We start from the raw sequence: 19,230 nt of genomic DNA, 5'->3' as shown, positions 1-19,230 counted from the left end.
GCAGAATCACTCAGGCCAGGGCCAATGAAGGCTGTAAGCTTTCCCTGGTGCCTCTATAGAGTCTCCTCCACCCTCTTAAAGTAGCATTTTATTGTAATGAATATGGTATGTTCCTGGTTGCGGTGATTTAGTGGGGCCATGAATTTACAAAAGGCTGCCAATTCCTGTGCTATCCTGATCCTCAACAGTAATGAAACAGAAAGCCCAGCTCTCTTCTTCTTTTGAGAAAATAAACCAAACCATTCATTTTTGGAGTCACAGTTTTATTTTGTTTGCCTTTGCTTCTTTATAATGCAATTCCTCTTTGTTCATCTCTACCACAGTAGGCACCTGAAGCTAGATTTGGCGGTCCTCTGGCAGAAAACAAAGGAAGAGTTGTGTAGTGCAATACCAGGGTCATGAAGATTCAACTGGCTCAGATACGTGTTCTCAGGAGTTAAAATCCCCCGCATATGTATAATAGCAATCATTATCTGTAGGACAGCATATCAAAGAGCCTCTAAAGCCTGTATGTTTTGTGAGACAGGAGCACTTGCCTTCTGCTACAACATAAAATTAAAGCAGTTCTGTATAAAAAAATAATACTTTGAATGTCTTTTCATTGTGGCCAGGTGTAATTAGGTTCAGATCCCTTTTTAAGTGCAAAATCTGCTGAGAAAGAACTGAGGGGAGGGTCCTCATTTTCTTCACAGGAGAACAGATTTCTTAATCTTCGCCCTCGGGAGGGAGGGTGTGTTTTGATGGTGTTCACGAACCATCCCTGCGCAGTGATAAGGCAGCACTTATGTGTCTTGGACTAGAGATGGAGTTGTCCCGACGACAGTTTATATTCTCATTCAGCCTTTAGTATATGCTCACATCTGAGTCTGTAAAACGGGTGCATTTCCATTTTCATAAGATGGCGGTTCCTTTTCCCTCTTCTTTTCATCCTCTACCATTTGAGCTTCAACCTCAACTGGATCCACATAAGTGTAAAAATAGGCCATGATGGCAAAAACAAGGGTGACTGCAACAAGTAAAGCTGCAAACAGAATGTATTCTACCCACTGTAAAATAAAAGTAAAAAATAAAAAGTTTTAGATTTATATATATTTATATATACAACGTGCTATTGCTAACGAATAAGCATTTATGCATTAATTCAAAGAACAGAGCATTTTTAGCAGAAGTCATTACATTATTTTAAGGCTTGCTTCAAACATTAGCACAGTCACATGAAGTGCCCTTGGGAATCCAAACTGCCTAGCTTGCCTCTTTTAGGAAGTAGCACATGGTTCAGGAAAATTGAGATTGCAATCCTGTTGAAATAAGTCCTGTTGAATTGAATGTGGCTTACTCTCAGATAAGCGGGGTTGCAGCCTGATGGGGAACAAATTTCCTTGCACTCCACAAAGGCAGTGGATAAGGAGCAGGGGTAATATTTGTAGGATTGTGTCTGGCACTTAACACGGAAATTCTGGTATCTCACTGAGATTTCCATTTCTATAGGTTTAACAGAACCTTTCTTTGGCTATGCTATTATTACTACTGCTAGTACATGGGCTACAAAATTGTGCTTTGCAAAAACTTAAAACTTCTGAGTCGTTAAATGAAGTCTTCCATCTTTAGATTTGCAAGTCATGTCACAGTTGCTACCATCCAGAATCACCAGATTTTGTGAAGTTCTCCGACCTAACCATATGCTTTTGTACAAAAATTAAAGTTCCAGATGTTGAGTGTGAAGGTTCTCCAGTGACTTATCCCTGCTCCCCACCCATACGGGATACAAGATATACAGCCCATATGAACACACAAGCCTTATTGAACACAGCAAGACCTGTTTCTGAATGCGTAGGATTGTGTTGTTAATGTACTGGACCCCTGCTGACTTCATGGAACCTATACCAAAGATTCCAACACGTAAAACTAACATTCGAGATCAAGGATTCAAAGCCATTTGTATTTCTCGCTGTGAATCGTATTGACATATTTGCATGCTCAGTATTCTACTGAAACCACAACTCTGCCATAGTAACAGAGCTGTGTTTTAGTGACTGTTCTGCCCATACAATAGTGTTCACCAGTATATCTAGATATAAAAACTTATAGCCCTGATGTTAAGACAAAGTTTACTTTACCTGTTCTTCAATTTTTGAAGCTCCAGCTATAATAAGAACAATGATATTCCCCACAGCCACTGTCAACAGCCATCCAGCTTGCAAAACAGACTTCATGTTTGCAGGAGCCTACCGAAACAAGTTATTTAATTGCACATTTAATTGCACATTGTTTTGAGGTACAGTATCGAATATTTATGATTCAAAATTGACTTTTCAAGGGCCAGTTGCATATTTAGCAATTAAAAAAAACTCAGGAGGCAGAGGATGCAACACTTTCCTTCCCCACTGTGGTTCCAACTAAAATCACCTCTACACTTGTTTTTTGCTCTTATTAGGGCGAATGCCATCCACACGTGGCGGGGGGGGGGGGGTAATTACTGGGGTTGCAATGGGATCCCAGTTCCCATGGAGGAAAAAATATCAAGAAACATCCACCCACCCACTCTGTTGAGCTTTCTATTAATTGTTTTTAACAATTGCTATACACTGTTGTGATTGCTATACACCATCTAGTTTTGCCCTCCTGGTGGTTGGATGTAGCTCGTAATCGTTTGCAAGCTAAGAAATTACTTCTGGAACAGAGTAGAATTCTTTGTTCTTTTTTGATCACACCTAGTCACAAAAAAACCGCATAGCTTGGCTTTACTGAATCACATTCTCTATCAGTGGTTCTCAACCTGCGGGTCCCCAGATGATGTTGGACTACAACTCCCATCATCCCTGAGCTCTGGCCTTGCTAGCTAGGAGTGATGGGAGTTGTAGTTCAACAACATCTGGGGACCCACAGGTTGAGAAAGGCTGAACTGTATCAGTTTCTACATGGGAAGTACTGTGCAGACTAGAAAAATATTCATAATGAGAACACCATTGAAAAATACAAATCTGAGTTCACAGAACTATGCTATGTGTGTCAGATGGCTTAGGATCCATCTGACACACACAGATTCTACAAGCTCACTTGCAAACCCTACTGCCGGTCTTTCCTTGGGAACAGTCTGCATGCGTTTCTATGTTATAACATCTCAAAGCTACCATTGCAACTGAGACGTCTCTCAAGCAAAGTCATCTACCTGGTCATATGAAAACGATAGTCCAGTGACTGAGAAGACCACTTCGGCGCAGGTGATAATGAAATACTGAGGAATTTGCCAGGCCATACTGACTGTGTTGGGTTGAATGTCTTCAACATAGTTGAGGAGTACTTCACTGCTGTTGCACTGAGAGGAAAACCAAATTATATTAATCCACACAAAAGCCCTGCATTTTAAATAGGCAGCACAAATTAAAAATAACTTTAATCACAGCCAAAACAAAATAAAAGAAAAAAATTCCTTCCAGTAGCACCTTAAAGACCAACTAAGTTAGTTCTAGGTATGAGCTTTCGTGTGCATGCACACTTCTAATCACAGCGTAAACTGACACTGAAGACGTAAAATATGAATAACTGCAAAAGACTACCCCTTTATAAAAGGAAACATTCTTTTTTAAGTTGTTCACATTAAAAAAGATTATTATAAGCAAATCAACAGTGAGAAACACAATGATCTCAGGTGCACTCGTCCAGAGATTCTGATGGCTACAAAATCTCCACTGTGCACACTGACAGAGCTTCCATGTCACCAAAGACTCCCCATTCATTTCAATTGAAGAAACAAGGGAATGCTTGAAGGGAGATATAGTCTCCACTAAAGTGAATGGGAAAGCATGTTCATATAAAGAGATCAATGTGCAGAGAAGAGCACATGACTATGAATATACAAATAATAATAATAATAATAATAATAATAATAATAATAATAATAATAATCCCAATTGACCGAGTTGCCCCAGCCACTCTGGGCAGCTTCCAACAAATCAAAACACAGTAAGATATCAAACATTAAAAACTTCCCTATACAGGGCTGCGTTCAGAGGTCTTCTAAAAGTCAGATAGTCTGTAGTCAGATAGATAGCAACTAAATCTTCAATAGATAGCAGATCATCCAGGTATATTTTAATTTGAAACCAAAAGCCTTTGAATTATAAAGTGGCTTGTGTATTTTAAGTTTAAACAGATCCTATTTACATTTACTGTGACTTCCATCATTAGCTATACCAACACTTCAGTGCTAATCTTTTACATGTGTTTACAACAGCAGTATACTTGTAGTCATATATATTTTAGTTTGGTAACTTTGGTATGGTTATGGTGTGATATTTGTTATATATCGGTACTGGTGAGCCTATGGCTCTCTGGATACTGTTGGACTCCAACTACCATCAGTCTTAGCCAGCATTGAGAATGGTGAAGGATAATGGCAGCTGCAGAGTCACAGACTCCCTAATCTTGATATTTATGGTCAGATAAAAACACCATTATAATTCATGCACCATTGTTAACAGGTACCCAGAGACTTTCATTCAACTGCCAGTGGTGTTTCAATATTCCTTAAAGAGAAGCAAAACAACTTACCCCATCTACTACAATAGTGTAAGCGCTGCCATACCCAAATGTCAAGGACTTGCCACTGCAGTTACGAAGATCGCTGAGAATGGTAACAGTGATTTCTTTTCTGGGAAGAAAGATGGGAGGGGGGAAATGAAGTCTGATCACAACCTACCCAATTTAATTCACTTATATGAAGCTATAGAAGAAGAAGAAGAAGAAGAAGAAGAAGAAGAAGAAGAAGAAGAAGAAGAAGAAGAATTGCTAGTATTAAGAGCAACAGCCTGAGCATTATTTGTTCAGCTTACGATCATTAACCACGTGCATTTCGGGTTAACTGCTTACTCCCAGTTCTAAAGCTTGCCGTGGCAGGATATTGTCTAAGGAAGTTTTTCTGACCACTCTCCCAGTGCACCATCGTTACTAGTGATCAGAATGAATTATATTATTCCATAGCACAGGCATAGACAAACTCGGCCCTCCAGCAGTTTTGGGACTACGACTCCCATCATCCCTGACCACTGGTCCTGTTAGCTAGGGATGATGGGAGTTGTAGTCCCAAAACAGCTGGAGGGCCGAGTTTGCCTACGCCTGCCATAGCATTTAAAAAGTAGAAGCTACCCCAATGAATGCCTGTTTCCTTAATGATTTCTCACCAGGAACTAGGAGGCTCTAGAACAAGAGGGGGCAACCTTTTCGGCTTGGCAGGCTAAATCTGTATCTTTGACAGGTGGGTAGGAGTACCTACCTGCCAATAATCCGACACCATGACGATGATTGGCAGGCCCTGTCAAAGCTGGCCTGCAAGGGTAAAGGGGAGTCACTGACCAAGTTTAATCCTGCTTTCTGCAAGCAGTCGATCTAGTCACATCTGTAACTGTCCCGTACTTGACATTACATATGACTTCAGGTATGGATCAGGTGGATGTGGTTTAGGGAATATGGCCTTGGCAGGTGAAATGGAGAGGCCTTGTGGGCCAAAATCCACCTACAAGCCAAAGGGTCCCATCCAGCTGGTCTAGAAAAAGAGCATTTGCTTTACACAGCTTTCTCTCCTGCTAACCCCAATGCAATCTTCCAAAACTCACCCACACTTATTGGTCAAGCATGCACCTGTTTTCTCACATTTGGATCTTCTTCTCTCTTTTCGAGCTGACTCCCACCACCATCACCTGTCTTCTGGCAGCCAACATTTTATTTACTCATAATTACCTTGGACTTTGCATTTGTTCCAGGGCATGGTGGGGAAAATGGCAGCCCCTGACAGCAGCAGTATTTTTTGTGGTGGCTGCCGTCGTATTAATACAAAAAGTGTGCACATTTTCTCCTTCACAAGACTAACAGCAGTTTGAAGGGGCTATTTAGAACAGGCAAACAGTACCGCGCAAGAGGGACTAAAAATATCTCCACCATCACCAGTGTATCAATCAAATTCTGGGCCTCATAGCTCTATTGCAGTGAAAAATAAACAGATTCGGAGATCCAGTCACAGATTTTCTACCTAATATACCCTAGTCTATTGAAGCACACATCCTGTGAGTATTCCAAGTTCCTTAAAGATACTCAGATTTGTTGTAGCATAAGCTTCCATGGACTAGAACCCACTTCATCAAACGAATGTTGGCACGGAGACAAATAATTGCAATAAGACAATTATTTGTTTTATAACTAAAGTTTTTACTTGTACCGTATTTTTCTGTGTATAATGTGTACGATGGTTTTTTCTTAATTTTTTGAGTAAAAATGGGGGGTCATCATAAACACGGTTTTCAGTGGGGCGATCAATAACTTTGAGGGCAATCACCTCAAAGTAGCTCAACAACTTTGAGATCCCCCCAAAAGTTCAAAAATACTGATTTCTTAATTAGGGGTTCAAAAAAATAGGGGTTGTCTTATACACAGGGGCATCCTATACATGGAAAATTATGGCATATATTATATGGTAGTAACCCACCCCATGACCTTCCGGTGAAGGACAGGTTTAAAAAATCTGGCAAACAAACAGTAATACTTACTCTCCTCTTTGGAAAGCCGTGTAGTTTGTGGCAGAAAAATAATCCACAAATCCAAAGGTAACTCCATCCATAGTGATATTAATAGTTGAATCCATATTGTTTATGAACCTTTAAGACATGATTTAAATGAAGTGTTTTTAAACAGCACAATTTATCAGTTATTGTTGACGTGGGGAACTTTTGGCCCATCAGTTGATGCTAAACTACAACTCACATCATCCTTGGCCAACTTCTATGAGCCCTAGCAAGCATTCCCAGACGTTTGTATCAAACTATTAATACAAACTATGGAGTCCAGAGACTCCATGCAAGGTAATATGAATTTGTGACAGCCAAGATTGAAGGTCTGTATAACTTAAATGAAAGGACATATTTCTTATTTCATTTATATACAGTGGTACCTCGGGTTAAGTACTTAATTCATTCTGGAGGTCCGTTCTTAACCTGAAACTGTTCTTAACCTGAAGCACCACTTTAGCTAATGGGGCCTCCTGCTGCCGCTGCACCACCGGAGCACAATTTCTGTTCTCATCCTGAAGCAAAGTTCTTAACCCGAGGTACTATTTCTGGGTTAGCGGAGTCTGCAATCTGAAGCGTATGTAACCTGAAGCGTATGTAACCCAAGGTACCACTGTAATGGATAACTGAAGAATGGTGAACCTTTGGCCCTCCAGATGTTGCTGAACAACTTTGTTAAGAAAGATTTAAAAATGTTTATGTAGCCGAAAAGCTCAGTTTCTCAGTTGCTCCAATTTTTGTTAAAGGAAGTTGTTATATCTTATGAAATCCCATTGTTGTTGAAGCATCATTCAGACAGGAATGAAACATAATAGTCCATGCATGCATACTGCCAAAAAGTTCAGCCCCACTACACTAGGCCTAGGGATAGTCAACACGTCATTACACCGAGTTGTTCTGTACCCACAAGTAGGCAGCAATAGGGGGACTGGCCGTGTGGGGCAGAGTGGAGGAACTTGCAGCAGAATGCCCTATGTTTTGAAAATTACTAGTGATTAAGGTGGGGAAAATGACACAGGACTCGTTTCCCTTTGAACAGAAGTCAATTTCTAAAATAAAACTAAAAAACATAAAAATGAATATATTACCTGATCTCATTGTTTCCTTGTTCTGGTTTTTCTGTGAGGCCATCCACAAGCTGAGAGAACAGAGATTTTGGGTTAGAGAAGTCTAATGGCTATTTTATAATGCCATTCATTTTTAACCAATGCTTTGTACAAATGATAATTCAGCATTCATAAACAGTTCTTGTTCAACTTGAACCAATACTCCCATATTAAATGCTTATGCAACTGAAAAGAAGGGTGGAATGTGTCCCCTTTTGAAATATGGGTGAAGATGGAGACCTATGGATCCTGGGATATCCCTCCATGGCCCATAACATCATAGGCAGTTTTAGACCTTGGATTTAATGGTCTTGCAAGGGCAGCCATGTGTGATATTTTAGTTGTGAACCACATCATTAACATTTCCCTTCTCCCTGGCCCCACCGCTGCTATTCCATGTTTTAGAAATGCTTCTTCGTTCCTGATATGTTAGAGCAGGAGAAAGCTTGCCAAGCCCATTTAAAAAATAATAATAATACTTTGATCATGTGTGGTTTTTGCATTTCGAAAACATTTCAATCATCATAGCATCGTGATTATGCTGAACACATTTACCTGGGAATAAGCACCACTATGTTTTAGAAAAGGGTAATATATTCTAAATTCAAAACAATAGCGTGAGCACCTGTAACCAGGTACATGCCTAGCTGGCTGCCTCCTGACCAAGTGCAGATGTTGGGCCTGTTTGTCCCTGCCCCCCAACAACTGCAACTCTCAGGGTGGTCCTGGGGGAGGGCCTTGCAAACCCTGGCTGCACCTCTGTATAGAATTACAAGCCAAGTGTTAATTAGCATCAGTGTTAATCACCGTTGAGGACAACAGACTGCCCTCCTAACAAGGATTTGAAGTCAGCTATCAACACTGGTGAATACAGAACTCTGGTTATCCTTAACCAAGATTAATGTCGGTGGAATCTAGACACAAATAAAAAATGTTGTGGAAATGTTTGTTTTTTTAAAAAAAATGTTTTGAAAAATATATTGAATTTGCCATAGCTCACCATCACCATCTAGTGTCACATTTGTATAATGCACTTACAACACACTTAAAATGTTTTATTTGCAGCTGTACAGCTCTATCAGCCCTTTTTTGTGTTTCAGTTTCTCTCAGGCTTCCAACGAAGACAGTTTTTCCCCAGAAAGCTGCCAGAAGTATCCACCTGGCATTGGACTTCCTGAGTATTATTTTGATATGCAACAGAAACTAGAAGGCTGGCTTCTTAACTAGCTTTTAAACTGACTTACCAGCTCAGCTTGGACCCCAGCTCTATTTGATATTTGAAGGGTGTGACGTTCTTTTCCCACGTAAACAAACGTTTGATTAAAAAATTCCTTCCCAAAGTTTATATCAATATTTTTTAATTCTGCTGTGTCAAAAGTGAAGTAGTCTGTCTATAAAAAAAGACAAAATACAATGAAACAGTTAACATTCCTTTCACTAAAGAACTTTGACAAAGCTCAGCTTGCCTCTTATATTACAGATCACAACAATTACAGCTACACACAGTGTATGTGAAGTTCATAGGGTGGTTGTTTGTTTGTTTCTGTCCCTTCCTCTCAAAAGAAGTAGTAAATCAACACTGATGTAACCTTTTCCTTCTTCTCATAACACATAAAACTGGAGTATAACAACCTTTATGGTAATCCAACCAGTGGTGGAGGAAGGGGGGCGGTGGGGTGGTTCACCCCGAGCGTCACCACTGAGGGGGTGACAAAATGCTGGGCAGCACTCACCGCAGGGCCTGAAGCATGCCCGAGCCACACATCTCTCAAGGGAGTGACGCGGTTGCTTGGGCACCTGAAGGCTCCGCACTGCTCCAAACGGTCCACCGGCCACCTCCCCCTCTGCTATAGGGCGGCTGAGTGGGAAGAGGCAGGCAGACGCCTTGGAGGCCCCGCGGAGCGTCCTGCCCTGGGCTCAGGGCACACACGCCGCCCCAGGCGCCGAATCGACTTGCTCCACCGCTGAATACAACTGAGATAGACCTGGAGCTACGGTGGATGCTGTTAATAAAACAAGAAACCAAAAACAATATTTGGGGATATAACAGAAGCACCAGTTCCAGGATATAAGAAATTACACTCCATTTAGGATATCCTGTACAAACGATCGCATTTTAAGAAGGATAAGCTATAAGCAACAACGCTACAGAATAAGTTTTACCCAAAGCTGACCCATTGAAATTAAAGGACTTTAGTCCTGTTCATTCATTTTAATGGGCTTATTCTAAGTAAAACTTAGATTGGTAAAACCACCCGTAGATTAGAAAAAATAAGAATGAAGGGAAATAGTTCTGTTGCAACAGAAAATATGGAAAATAATTGCCCAGCTACTGAAGCCAGTGCTTTTTTCTGGGGGTACTCAAAGGTACATAGTACCAACACCTTTTTCTAGATGTTGTGGCACTTATGGAAACAACTTCATGGTAAGCACCTTTTTTTTCTTAAAGAAAGCACTGGCTGAAACTGTCCCGAGAACCCTACTGGACATTAAATTGGGATCTAAATGGAATTTCAGTGTACCATTTCCACTTTTGGACTATTTAAATCGCAAACCATCCACCAGTGAAAACACCAAAACATGAATGAATGGAATAGTTATTACCAAAAATGCACATGACACAGATTCAAATAATACAAAAGTTAAAATTAAATGCAAAATTAATTCTCAAAACTTACTGAATTTGCAGGACCCACTTCAGCAGTCTGATTGGTACCAGTAAAGTTAACTGTTGCACTGGTGTTCCCCATATTTATTATTTTGATTTGGGACTGGCCTGCAGCAGGAAAATCTGGAATAGTTTTCTGTAGAGGAAGAAAAAAGAAAAGTGTCACCTTTTTTTAAAAGCACCTCTTTCTTTCCCAGGGCAAAACCATACATTAAAAGAAACACCTAAGATTTCCAAATCTTTTGTTTTTCATAAAATACTAATATGGAAGCAAAGTCATTTGCTTAAACCTTCCCACTGCTACTGATTTTCTCCAGCAAATCCCCAAGCCTTTAAAATAGGTGTTTCCCCTCCTCTCTCTCTCAGCTGGGCTCCAAAGCATAGCTGTCAACTTTTCCCTTTTCTTGCGAGGAATCCTATTCAGAATAATGGAATTTCCCTTTTAAAAAGGGAAACCTTGACAGCTATGCTCCAAAGGCAAATTAGTCCATTTCAGGGTAAGCTGCCTAACTGAGAAGGAAACTTGCATGGAAGTATAATGGGTGGGAGAAAGGAATGACTAACCCACCCTACGTTTCTCAAATTCTGCCCTGCAAACGTGTCTCTGCACATATGGCCAATATTTAATCACATATAAAATTAGAAGGGAGGTTGAATGCCACCTTTATCTCCAAGCAGTGCAAAATTCTAGGGATCTTAGTCCAGGGCTTGTGTTTCCTTTGGAAATGAAGCAGAGATCATGGTGTCCTTGTGATATATGCTTTATTTACACATATATACAACCTGAGTCTACAATGCATGGCTTCACAGCATCAACACCCCAAGAGGGCCTGTTTTCCCAACAGCCGCAGCCTTAGATTCAAACAAAAATCAAGCATTGCTCTGTCTCTTTTCAGCTTACTGCTTTGCCTCTAGCAAACTAGGCTCTGCCTCTCTCTCTTACTAACTATCCACAAGCTGAAAGAGGAGCCCTCAACCGTTTCCCGTTTCCCACAGAGCCCCCTTTTTTTTTGTTCTCCTGACTGGAAAAGAAAGAGAACCCGAAAGAACCAAAATTGACAGATCCTTCCGCCCCTTTTCTCTGTAGTATTTTATATCTTCGTATGAAAACCTGAAGCTGCCTTAAGACAGGTCATCTGTCAGTATGCCTAGTACATTATATCTATTTAACTAGATATACTGGTTCTGTAACGGACGCGGATGGCACCTAGGACTTGCCAATCAGAAGGTCGGTGGTTTGAATCCCCGTGACGGGGTGAGCTCCTGTTGTTCAGTCCCTGCTCCTGCCCACCTAGCAGTTCAAAAGCACGTCAAAGTGCAAGTAGATACCTTCCAGTGGGAAGGTAAATGGCGTTTCCGTGCGCTGCTCTTGTTCGTCAGAAGCAGCTTAGTCATGCTGGTCACATGACCCGGAAGCTGTACGCCGGCTCCCTCGGCCAATAAAGAGAGATGAGCGCCGCAACCCCAGAATCGGCCACGACTGGACCTAGTGGTCAGGGGTCCCTTTACCCTTTACCTTACTGGTGCCGTAACTGGAGACCATCTGAATGCAAAGTATGTCCTCTGCCACTGAGGTATGGCCTTCCCTTCTCAGATGAATTTTGACCCTATTCAACTCCATGTTCGTTTCCCCCATAGATATAATTCACCCTATCTTTTCAGCATTCCCTCATATAAGAATTCACTAAGAAGGATGTTGGGGGGGGGGGGGGAGCATGTAAAATATTTTCAAATTTTCATAGTATGCTTCATTTGCAGGATTTGGTATTTCTGTTTGTCTGATTCGTTTAAACAATTTTTAATACTTCAAAATCAAACCACTGTTCTTTGCCTTAGTGGTAAAAATGAAGACAAAAAGCTAAATGGTTAGCCTTGCTAGATTATTATTTTTTTACTTACGTCTATCTGCACCTGCACCACAGCAGCAACGACAAATGCCAAAGCCGCCAACAACATGCCGACTGTCATCTTCCTCAGAGGCCTGGCGAAGGAAGCAAGCAGATTTTCAGAAGCATACTTAGTTTGGAACAATGACAGGGAACTCTCTGAAACTCTCCAGATATTTGTTGGACTAGAACTCCCATCGTCCCTGCTCACTGGCCGTGCTGGATGATGCTGATGGGAACTGCTGCCCAATAACATCTGAACAGCCACAGGTTCCCTGCCACAATTTGAAATTTAAACCCACTGCTGCTTACAAGTCTTTGAAAATGATTAAAATTGCCCCTTTGCACATTTTAAACTATCCCTGTGAGCATCTTAGAAATATTCTCCAGTAGTCCATGGAAAAATTACTTGCAAAGATGGAACTTATTAAATATCCCCATGGCTTTTAGGGTCTCTATAACACTAATTACTAGCCTACATGCTCCAGAAAGCCACATTGTTTATAGCTTTTTCACTACATTATTTATAGCACTTAAGGAAGATGGCAGGCTCAAAGCTGATTCCGGCCACTTTCAGACATCACAAAATCTTCCCTTGGCATATGAAGCAATAGCCCATAGAATAAGTGCTCTAGTTTTAGTTATTGATGCTCAGCAATAAAGCCACATTTTTTTCCATTTGCCTGAGGGTAAGACCAAAATTCATCCGAAGATAATTTTCAGGAATTTTTTCGTTGTGCGGTTCTGCCTAAACTTTGGAGAGCAATTGTCATATGAAAAATGTTTTTAAATACCAACCCCACCTAGTCTGTATGTTTTCCCCACTGCCGCCCAACTTGGTGAATTTCACCACATTCACTTACGTGAAATTAATGTGACATTTCTTAATTAGAGGATAAACAACAGCATCTACAACTGGGACCATTATAACAATGAGGATTGGGTTTACAGTCTGTTGAGAGGAAAGGGGAAAAAACACGAGAAAGTTAATAACTTTCAAACAGCTTATATAAAGGTTGCTTGAAATAGCTGAAAACATAAATACAAAAGCTTACAGCACCTGCATCTGGTCTGGCTGAATCTGAACAGGGCCCTGGAGAAAAAGAGAGAGATGTATATCTTAGTTTTAAGGTACTTGTAAGTTGAAACTTTAAATATCCTTGCCCAATCTAACCAAGAGTATCCATGCATGTACAGCTGGATCAGACCAAATTCTGTTTATTATTATTATCCAAACATACAATCTAAGATCTGCCCAGAGCTCAAGCAGGTGTGAAAGATTAAGAAACAACTTACAAAATCTCCATCCATTGTTGTGGCCTGCAATGTCCATCGTGATCCCTTTGAAAGAAAACATTAGAAATTTCTTTTAAAAAGCATTTGTCACTAAATATCCTCAGGGTACAGTAAGTGTCTGCAGAATATCAAAAGTATTTGCTGTACTAGGACACCTTGTGTCCATGTTGTAAAGAACTATGGGTAAGAGACCGAATAAGTAATTTTATCAACAATGCCAAAAGGCAAGAACAACTAATTTTTAGAAGCTTTTGCCAGCCTATAGGCATACCGAAAATAAAAATAACACTCAGCAAATAACTTCTAAGTGGACAGTCATAGGTGAAAAATCTGCTGTGCCTTCTCTCACACATAATCACGTATGTTACATCAGTGGACACATAATTAATTAATTTTTTTACAAGCAAGATTGTTCTGCCGGCTAAACTACCAATAATAATGAAAAGTATTATAACAAAAATATTGAAAAAAATAAACAGTGCATATCCAATGATACATCATGACTTAGATGGGGTGGGGATAGGAGCTTTTTAAACACCTGAAGAAATTGTTAACAACTTTCTTTTCAAAGTTACCTGCTGATCAAAAAGTGCCCAAAACATGGGAAGAGGAATATACAGGAACAGCACTCTTAAGACCATCTTTGTCTGGGCAATAAGTCGTTTCTATAACAAAGGAGTGAAACAAATCATAATAATAATTCAATACGAACTTTTTAAGAATGAGGTTTACAATGAGATTAGAGAAGGTAACAGTACCCTTCAGAAATACCAGCGACCAACTCAAAGGCTAGGAAAGGAAGTTGTGGAAGCTGGATTTATTAATAGTCCATCTGGAGAATGACCCATCCCCTTATCACAAAGCGACCATCCTGTAACTCTTGATGATCAAAATTATTGGAATACATAGAAAGATAATCCCAGGCTTAAAATTATGTCAGAGGGTAGAGTATCAGCCTAGGCAGAGCCCAAATGTGCCAGAACAATAAGGCTGATGAGATAACACAACTGAGATACAGAATATAAGAAGCACATTTCCAATTGTGGCCAATTTGGACCACACATAATCTAGGCTGCACAAGGAGGAGACAACTGGTTCTGTTTCAGAAACAATGCAGTATCTTTATCTGCCAAAGACTGGATCCGTAAATAAACACCTGATCTCCATTGCAGATTAGGCACAACTGTGTCAATTGCATTTATTGATTCTGATCTTCTGCTTTCCTTACTGGACATAGAAAGGTGCCTTACACTGTTTAAGGTCTTAAGTGATGCTTACGCACAGAGCCCTCTTTGTTTTAATTTGACACTAGTTCAAGCACTTATTTAAAGCTCTGAACTCTGTGTATTCAGATCTTATTTGATGGCTGTTGCCTTTCCAATCAGCTGTAAATCCCTGTGTGATCTACTGGACTTGGAAGCGACAGGCAGAGAGATTTTACAAAGGATTCAAGACACCAGAAGTCATGGAAACTCCTTAAACTTTGCATTGTTAAGGCAAATATGTCATATAAGGGGCCAGGTTTTTAAGCTCTCTGAACAGACAACTAGCACAACTTACATCATACTTCTCGCTAGCCCAGTCCAACCAGTGCTCCCTCTTGGGGTATTGCTTGCTGCGATGTCTAAATCTGTTTCCAATAGAAAACTGCAAAAAGACCATTTACAATTGGTTAAACAATGTTGCTGTTTACCCCCAAAATTATTTTCACAAATTCTTGCGGAAAGGAAACTGCTCCCCAGCAGACCGAAATGCAAAATGAAGCAAAGACAGAAACACAGCCAACAGGATATGGCAACTGTCATCACTGCCCACCTCCCCCTCCTTTCAAAGGGTTTACTGTAAACTGTTTGAGCTATTTTAGTAGCTTTATTAATAAAGTTGTTGCATTTTAAATGCAAATGTGTTATTTTGTACTTCACAGAGTTATATCAGCAGAGACCTCAAAACCTCTGTTATCTGTACTATATATTTGTCTAGACGTAGGTGCTATTGGCAGCTGTTTGCTTTTTAAAGATCGCTTTTCCACAATGTTTCAGACAATCTAGATCAGGGTTTCCGAATCTTGGCCCTCCAGCTGTTTTTGGACTACAACTCCCATCATCCCTAGTTAACAGGACCAGTGGTCAGGGATGATGGGAATTGCAGTCCAAAAACAGCTGATCTAGATGTTCCTGACAATCCCAGAGCTGCATTTAGGAAGAACCTAGAAAAGTAATTCAAACTAAAACTAGGCTCCTATGTTAAAGGCATTAATCTCTGTTAATCCATCTAATCTAATCTATCTCTATCTATCTATCTATCTATCTATCTATCTATCTATCTAGAATTAATGTAGGGACTTATAATGTAATCCTAATGTTTGACTGTGTGCACAACATATCTTTAAAGGAAATTATTTTCCTCACCTAATTCTGGGCCCTGTATTTCACCCCTCACAGTTACAGTTCTCAGCAAACAAACTACAGTGCCTAGAATACTTCGAGGGGAGAAATGTGTCTCAAAAGTGCTTTAAAAGTATAGTGTATACACAGCATTTGAGTGGCATGACCACTCAACTAGCGCATTAACTTCAGTTTTAAACTGAAGTTAGTGTAACAAACTCTTCTCTCTCTAGGATCAAACTCAGGGGGGGGGGGGAATGAAATAAAAAATCAATTATTAGAGACTTAATTTTGTGACACTTAACAGTTGTCCTTGAAAATGCTAGCCATGAATTGTATATTGCTTACCGTAATACATTTAGCAACTCGGACCATTATGTTGCCTTGAGGTTGAACTTTTTTGTACATTGTGCTTCCAACTATGAACACAACTGCAGAGAAAAATAAAGAATACCAAGATTTGCTGAGGTTGTAGCAATCTGCGACAGGGCAAGACCATGCCATGCAAGGAGATCCGAGGTGCATGTACATTACATTAAGTTTATTTGGTCCACAGGCCATAAACATCAAATACAGTGTAGGTTATCAAGAGAAACCACAGCAAGAAACAGAGAGAGGGAGAAAGTGAGGGCTGGCACTGCACACAAAAATACATGCACACAGACTCAACATGAGAGTATTACAAAACCCATAAACAATCAAAAATAGTTAAATGCAAACAATTTGAACTCATCTTCCTTTTAATAATTGTGACCTAATGTTGATGGTTACAGGGAGGGGGAGGAGCCCTTTATTTTCTGTGATCTTAGGGAAAGTTTCCCAGGTGAAAATATGAGTCGGAGCACGTTACTTCTGGGTTTCACCACTCACGCATGCGCAGACGCTCAAAATGACGTCACGCGCATGCGCAGAAGCAGCGAAAAGCAATGCGCCTGTGCGCAGACGTGACGTCGCTAGTTATGTTTGCTTCTGGATGCGAACGGGGCTCCGGAATGGATCCCGTTCGCATCCCGAGGTACCACTGTAGAGGGAAAGATATGTAACAACGTTTCGACTGTAACACTTCGACAGGGACAAATTCTCAAGTGCCAAAAGGCAGTCTGGTAAATCAAATTTTCACAACGGCTGACGAAGTCACTTTAAGATCTAGTACAGAAATCACAGCGTTCAGAGTTTCATACTTTCACAACTTAGCTCAGGTAGGAGCTGTGGCAAAGCAGTTCCTCCTCATTGACATTTAACTCATTTCTCCACCCAAAGCTGCCCATAAGCATCAGCAAGAGATACCATTGCAAAATACAGAGGTTTAGGTCTCCACTGGCAGAATTAAGCAGAGAGGAGAATGTAGACAAAACTGTAATTAGTTGCCTCCGCTTCTTGTTGGCTGTAGCGCCACCTGCTGTTGGTCTCCCCACCTAGTACCCAACCAATACCAATAGCCACCAACCACCACTACCTGGGTTGCTGAAGTGAAGAGCGAATGTGTGCCCCTGAGGATGTAGGACTGGCCACACACCCTTCTAACACCCTTTCCCCCCTCCAAATAAAGTCCTATCCTTGTCATCCTTCCACTTTCTTTACAGCTGTTTTTGTTTGCTAACTCTTTCCCCATCTCCTCTCAGTTCAACATAGCATGATATTCCTTCCCAACGACACACGTTTCATTTTTAGCCACCCCAGTTCTTATCTCCTCTCTCCCACCCACTCCTTCGTCAACACCACATTCCTCCTACTAAGTCTGACAGCTTCCCAAACATTAATTTAAGAACAGCAGATTCCTGGCGTGCTGCTCCAGAACCTAGTGTAATGTTAGGGTTTGCTCTCTAAAAGTCACAAAAAGTTTACAGTCTACTGAGCACTGCCTCACTGGAGGAACAGCCCTCATATTACAGACTAAGGCTGCAATCTGATGAGGAAAACCTACGCAGATGGGAAGATGAGGGGGTTGCTAATCCTTTCTGTCGAGAAAGTGGTCTAGTTGCTTTTACTTTAGCTGTGGAAAAGATGTGGGAGCCTGCCAATTTCAGAGGTGGGTCTAAAATAAGGCTTGCATGGACGTAGACAACTTGCATTTCCATAGGTTATACACAGCTGATCCAGGCAAGATGAAACAAGAAAGTGGGTACCAGAAAACCTATGGGTTCTATCCAACTAAGTTCTACTCAGAATAAACCCACTGGAATGGACATAAGCCATGTCCATCAAATTCAGTGGGTCTACTCTGAGTAAATCTGATCTGATGATCAACAGAGAGATTGCATCCCATTTCTGATATTTCTATTTTAATAGTGCTACTACATTTCTTCTTTTTCTTTCTTTCTTTAAAAAAACCCTCTTTTTCTAAATTGCAGTGCAATTATATTCCTGTCATTGTCCATCCTACCCTTGCGGCCCCTGCAGGTAAAAAAAGGTTAAAAAACAATGAAGAAAGAGCACAATTGCTCCCTCTGGAACCCAGACTGCAACAAAATGCAGCAAATGAGAGTTAAGGCAAATACGACAGGTAAGTGGAAAACGAAAAAGCATTTGACTTACACAGTGCAACAGCCATTAGTATAGCAGGAACGCCGAATGCGAGAGGGTAACATTTTTGTCTGACGTGAATTCCACATTCCACCCCTAAATCGAATAAATAAGCAGTATATATTATCATGACTCTTTCCTTGAGCAGAAGCCTGTGTAGGCTACATTTTACCCATCTACCTCTGTCTATCTATCTATCTATCTATCTATCTATCTATCTATCATCTATTTTCTCACACATATTCAGAGTAACCACTATAGATATTTCTCAGGAGGAGTCTCATTCCAGATTTGTATGGGAGAGAGTAGAGATTCTCAGTGTGGTATGGAAGCATGTTCCTCCATATATTCAGGGTTACATTGAGGGGGAAAGCCCTGTATTTTATGAACATTTGGTACAATGACTTTATGTTTACAAAACCATAATGTTGATACTACTAACACTGGCAAGTTATCCTCTTTTTTCCCAGCCAAAAGATCTGTACCTCTGGCATGCATGGACCCTTTTAAATGATGCTAATGATGGTCTCCTTACTACACGGAGCCGGTGGCTTGCATCCAACAGGACCCTGCAGAAGTGGAACGAGGTCTTCGCCCGACAAAAGAGGTGTGTCTCCATTTTATACCTCACAAATCTCCATGCTGCACCACACACTTGCTAGGCAGTCCCTTCACCCTCCAAAAATGTCTTTTTGGGTGGTGGGGTGGAGATAAGGAATTGAAGCAGCAGTGGAATTCTGTTCATGCAGCTCAGTGAATGGGCCAGAGGCAGGGATGCTTCTAAGGAATAATTCTACCAATAACACAATG

General features: G+C 40.7%; 1 protein-coding gene across 1 annotated transcript in view; it reads right to left on the bottom strand.

The window, feature by feature from the left end:
• Positions 1 to 242: 242 nt before the first annotated feature.
• SLC15A1 (solute carrier family 15 member 1) overlaps positions 243 to 19,230 on the bottom strand; it is a 37,052-nt gene continuing 18,064 nt past the window's right edge. Inside the window, exons 8-23 of the mRNA XM_079972668.1 lie at positions 18,433 to 18,516; positions 16,246 to 16,328; positions 15,074 to 15,160; positions 14,089 to 14,178; positions 13,514 to 13,558; positions 13,278 to 13,310; positions 13,081 to 13,169; positions 12,231 to 12,312; positions 10,342 to 10,467; positions 8,908 to 9,054; positions 7,646 to 7,695; positions 6,540 to 6,647; positions 4,552 to 4,651; positions 3,170 to 3,316; positions 2,118 to 2,225; positions 243 to 1,046 (exon numbers count right to left, since the gene is read on the bottom strand). Coding sequence (XP_079828794.1) covers positions 855 to 1,046; positions 2,118 to 2,225; positions 3,170 to 3,316; positions 4,552 to 4,651; positions 6,540 to 6,647; positions 7,646 to 7,695; positions 8,908 to 9,054; positions 10,342 to 10,467; positions 12,231 to 12,312; positions 13,081 to 13,169; positions 13,278 to 13,310; positions 13,514 to 13,558; positions 14,089 to 14,178; positions 15,074 to 15,160; positions 16,246 to 16,328; positions 18,433 to 18,516 — 1,571 coding nt within the window. The 3' untranslated portion in view covers positions 243 to 854. The remainder of the gene's footprint in view (positions 1,047 to 2,117; positions 2,226 to 3,169; positions 3,317 to 4,551; positions 4,652 to 6,539; positions 6,648 to 7,645; positions 7,696 to 8,907; positions 9,055 to 10,341; positions 10,468 to 12,230; positions 12,313 to 13,080; positions 13,170 to 13,277; positions 13,311 to 13,513; positions 13,559 to 14,088; positions 14,179 to 15,073; positions 15,161 to 16,245; positions 16,329 to 18,432; positions 18,517 to 19,230) is intronic.

The sequence above is a fragment of the Podarcis cretensis genome (assembly GCF_951804945.1).
Source record: "Podarcis cretensis genome assembly, chromosome: 4".
Taxonomy (NCBI): domain Eukaryota; kingdom Metazoa; phylum Chordata; class Lepidosauria; order Squamata; family Lacertidae; genus Podarcis; species Podarcis cretensis.
The sequence above is the reverse complement of the archived record's forward strand: the minus strand, read 5'-3'. Positions and strand labels throughout refer to the sequence as shown.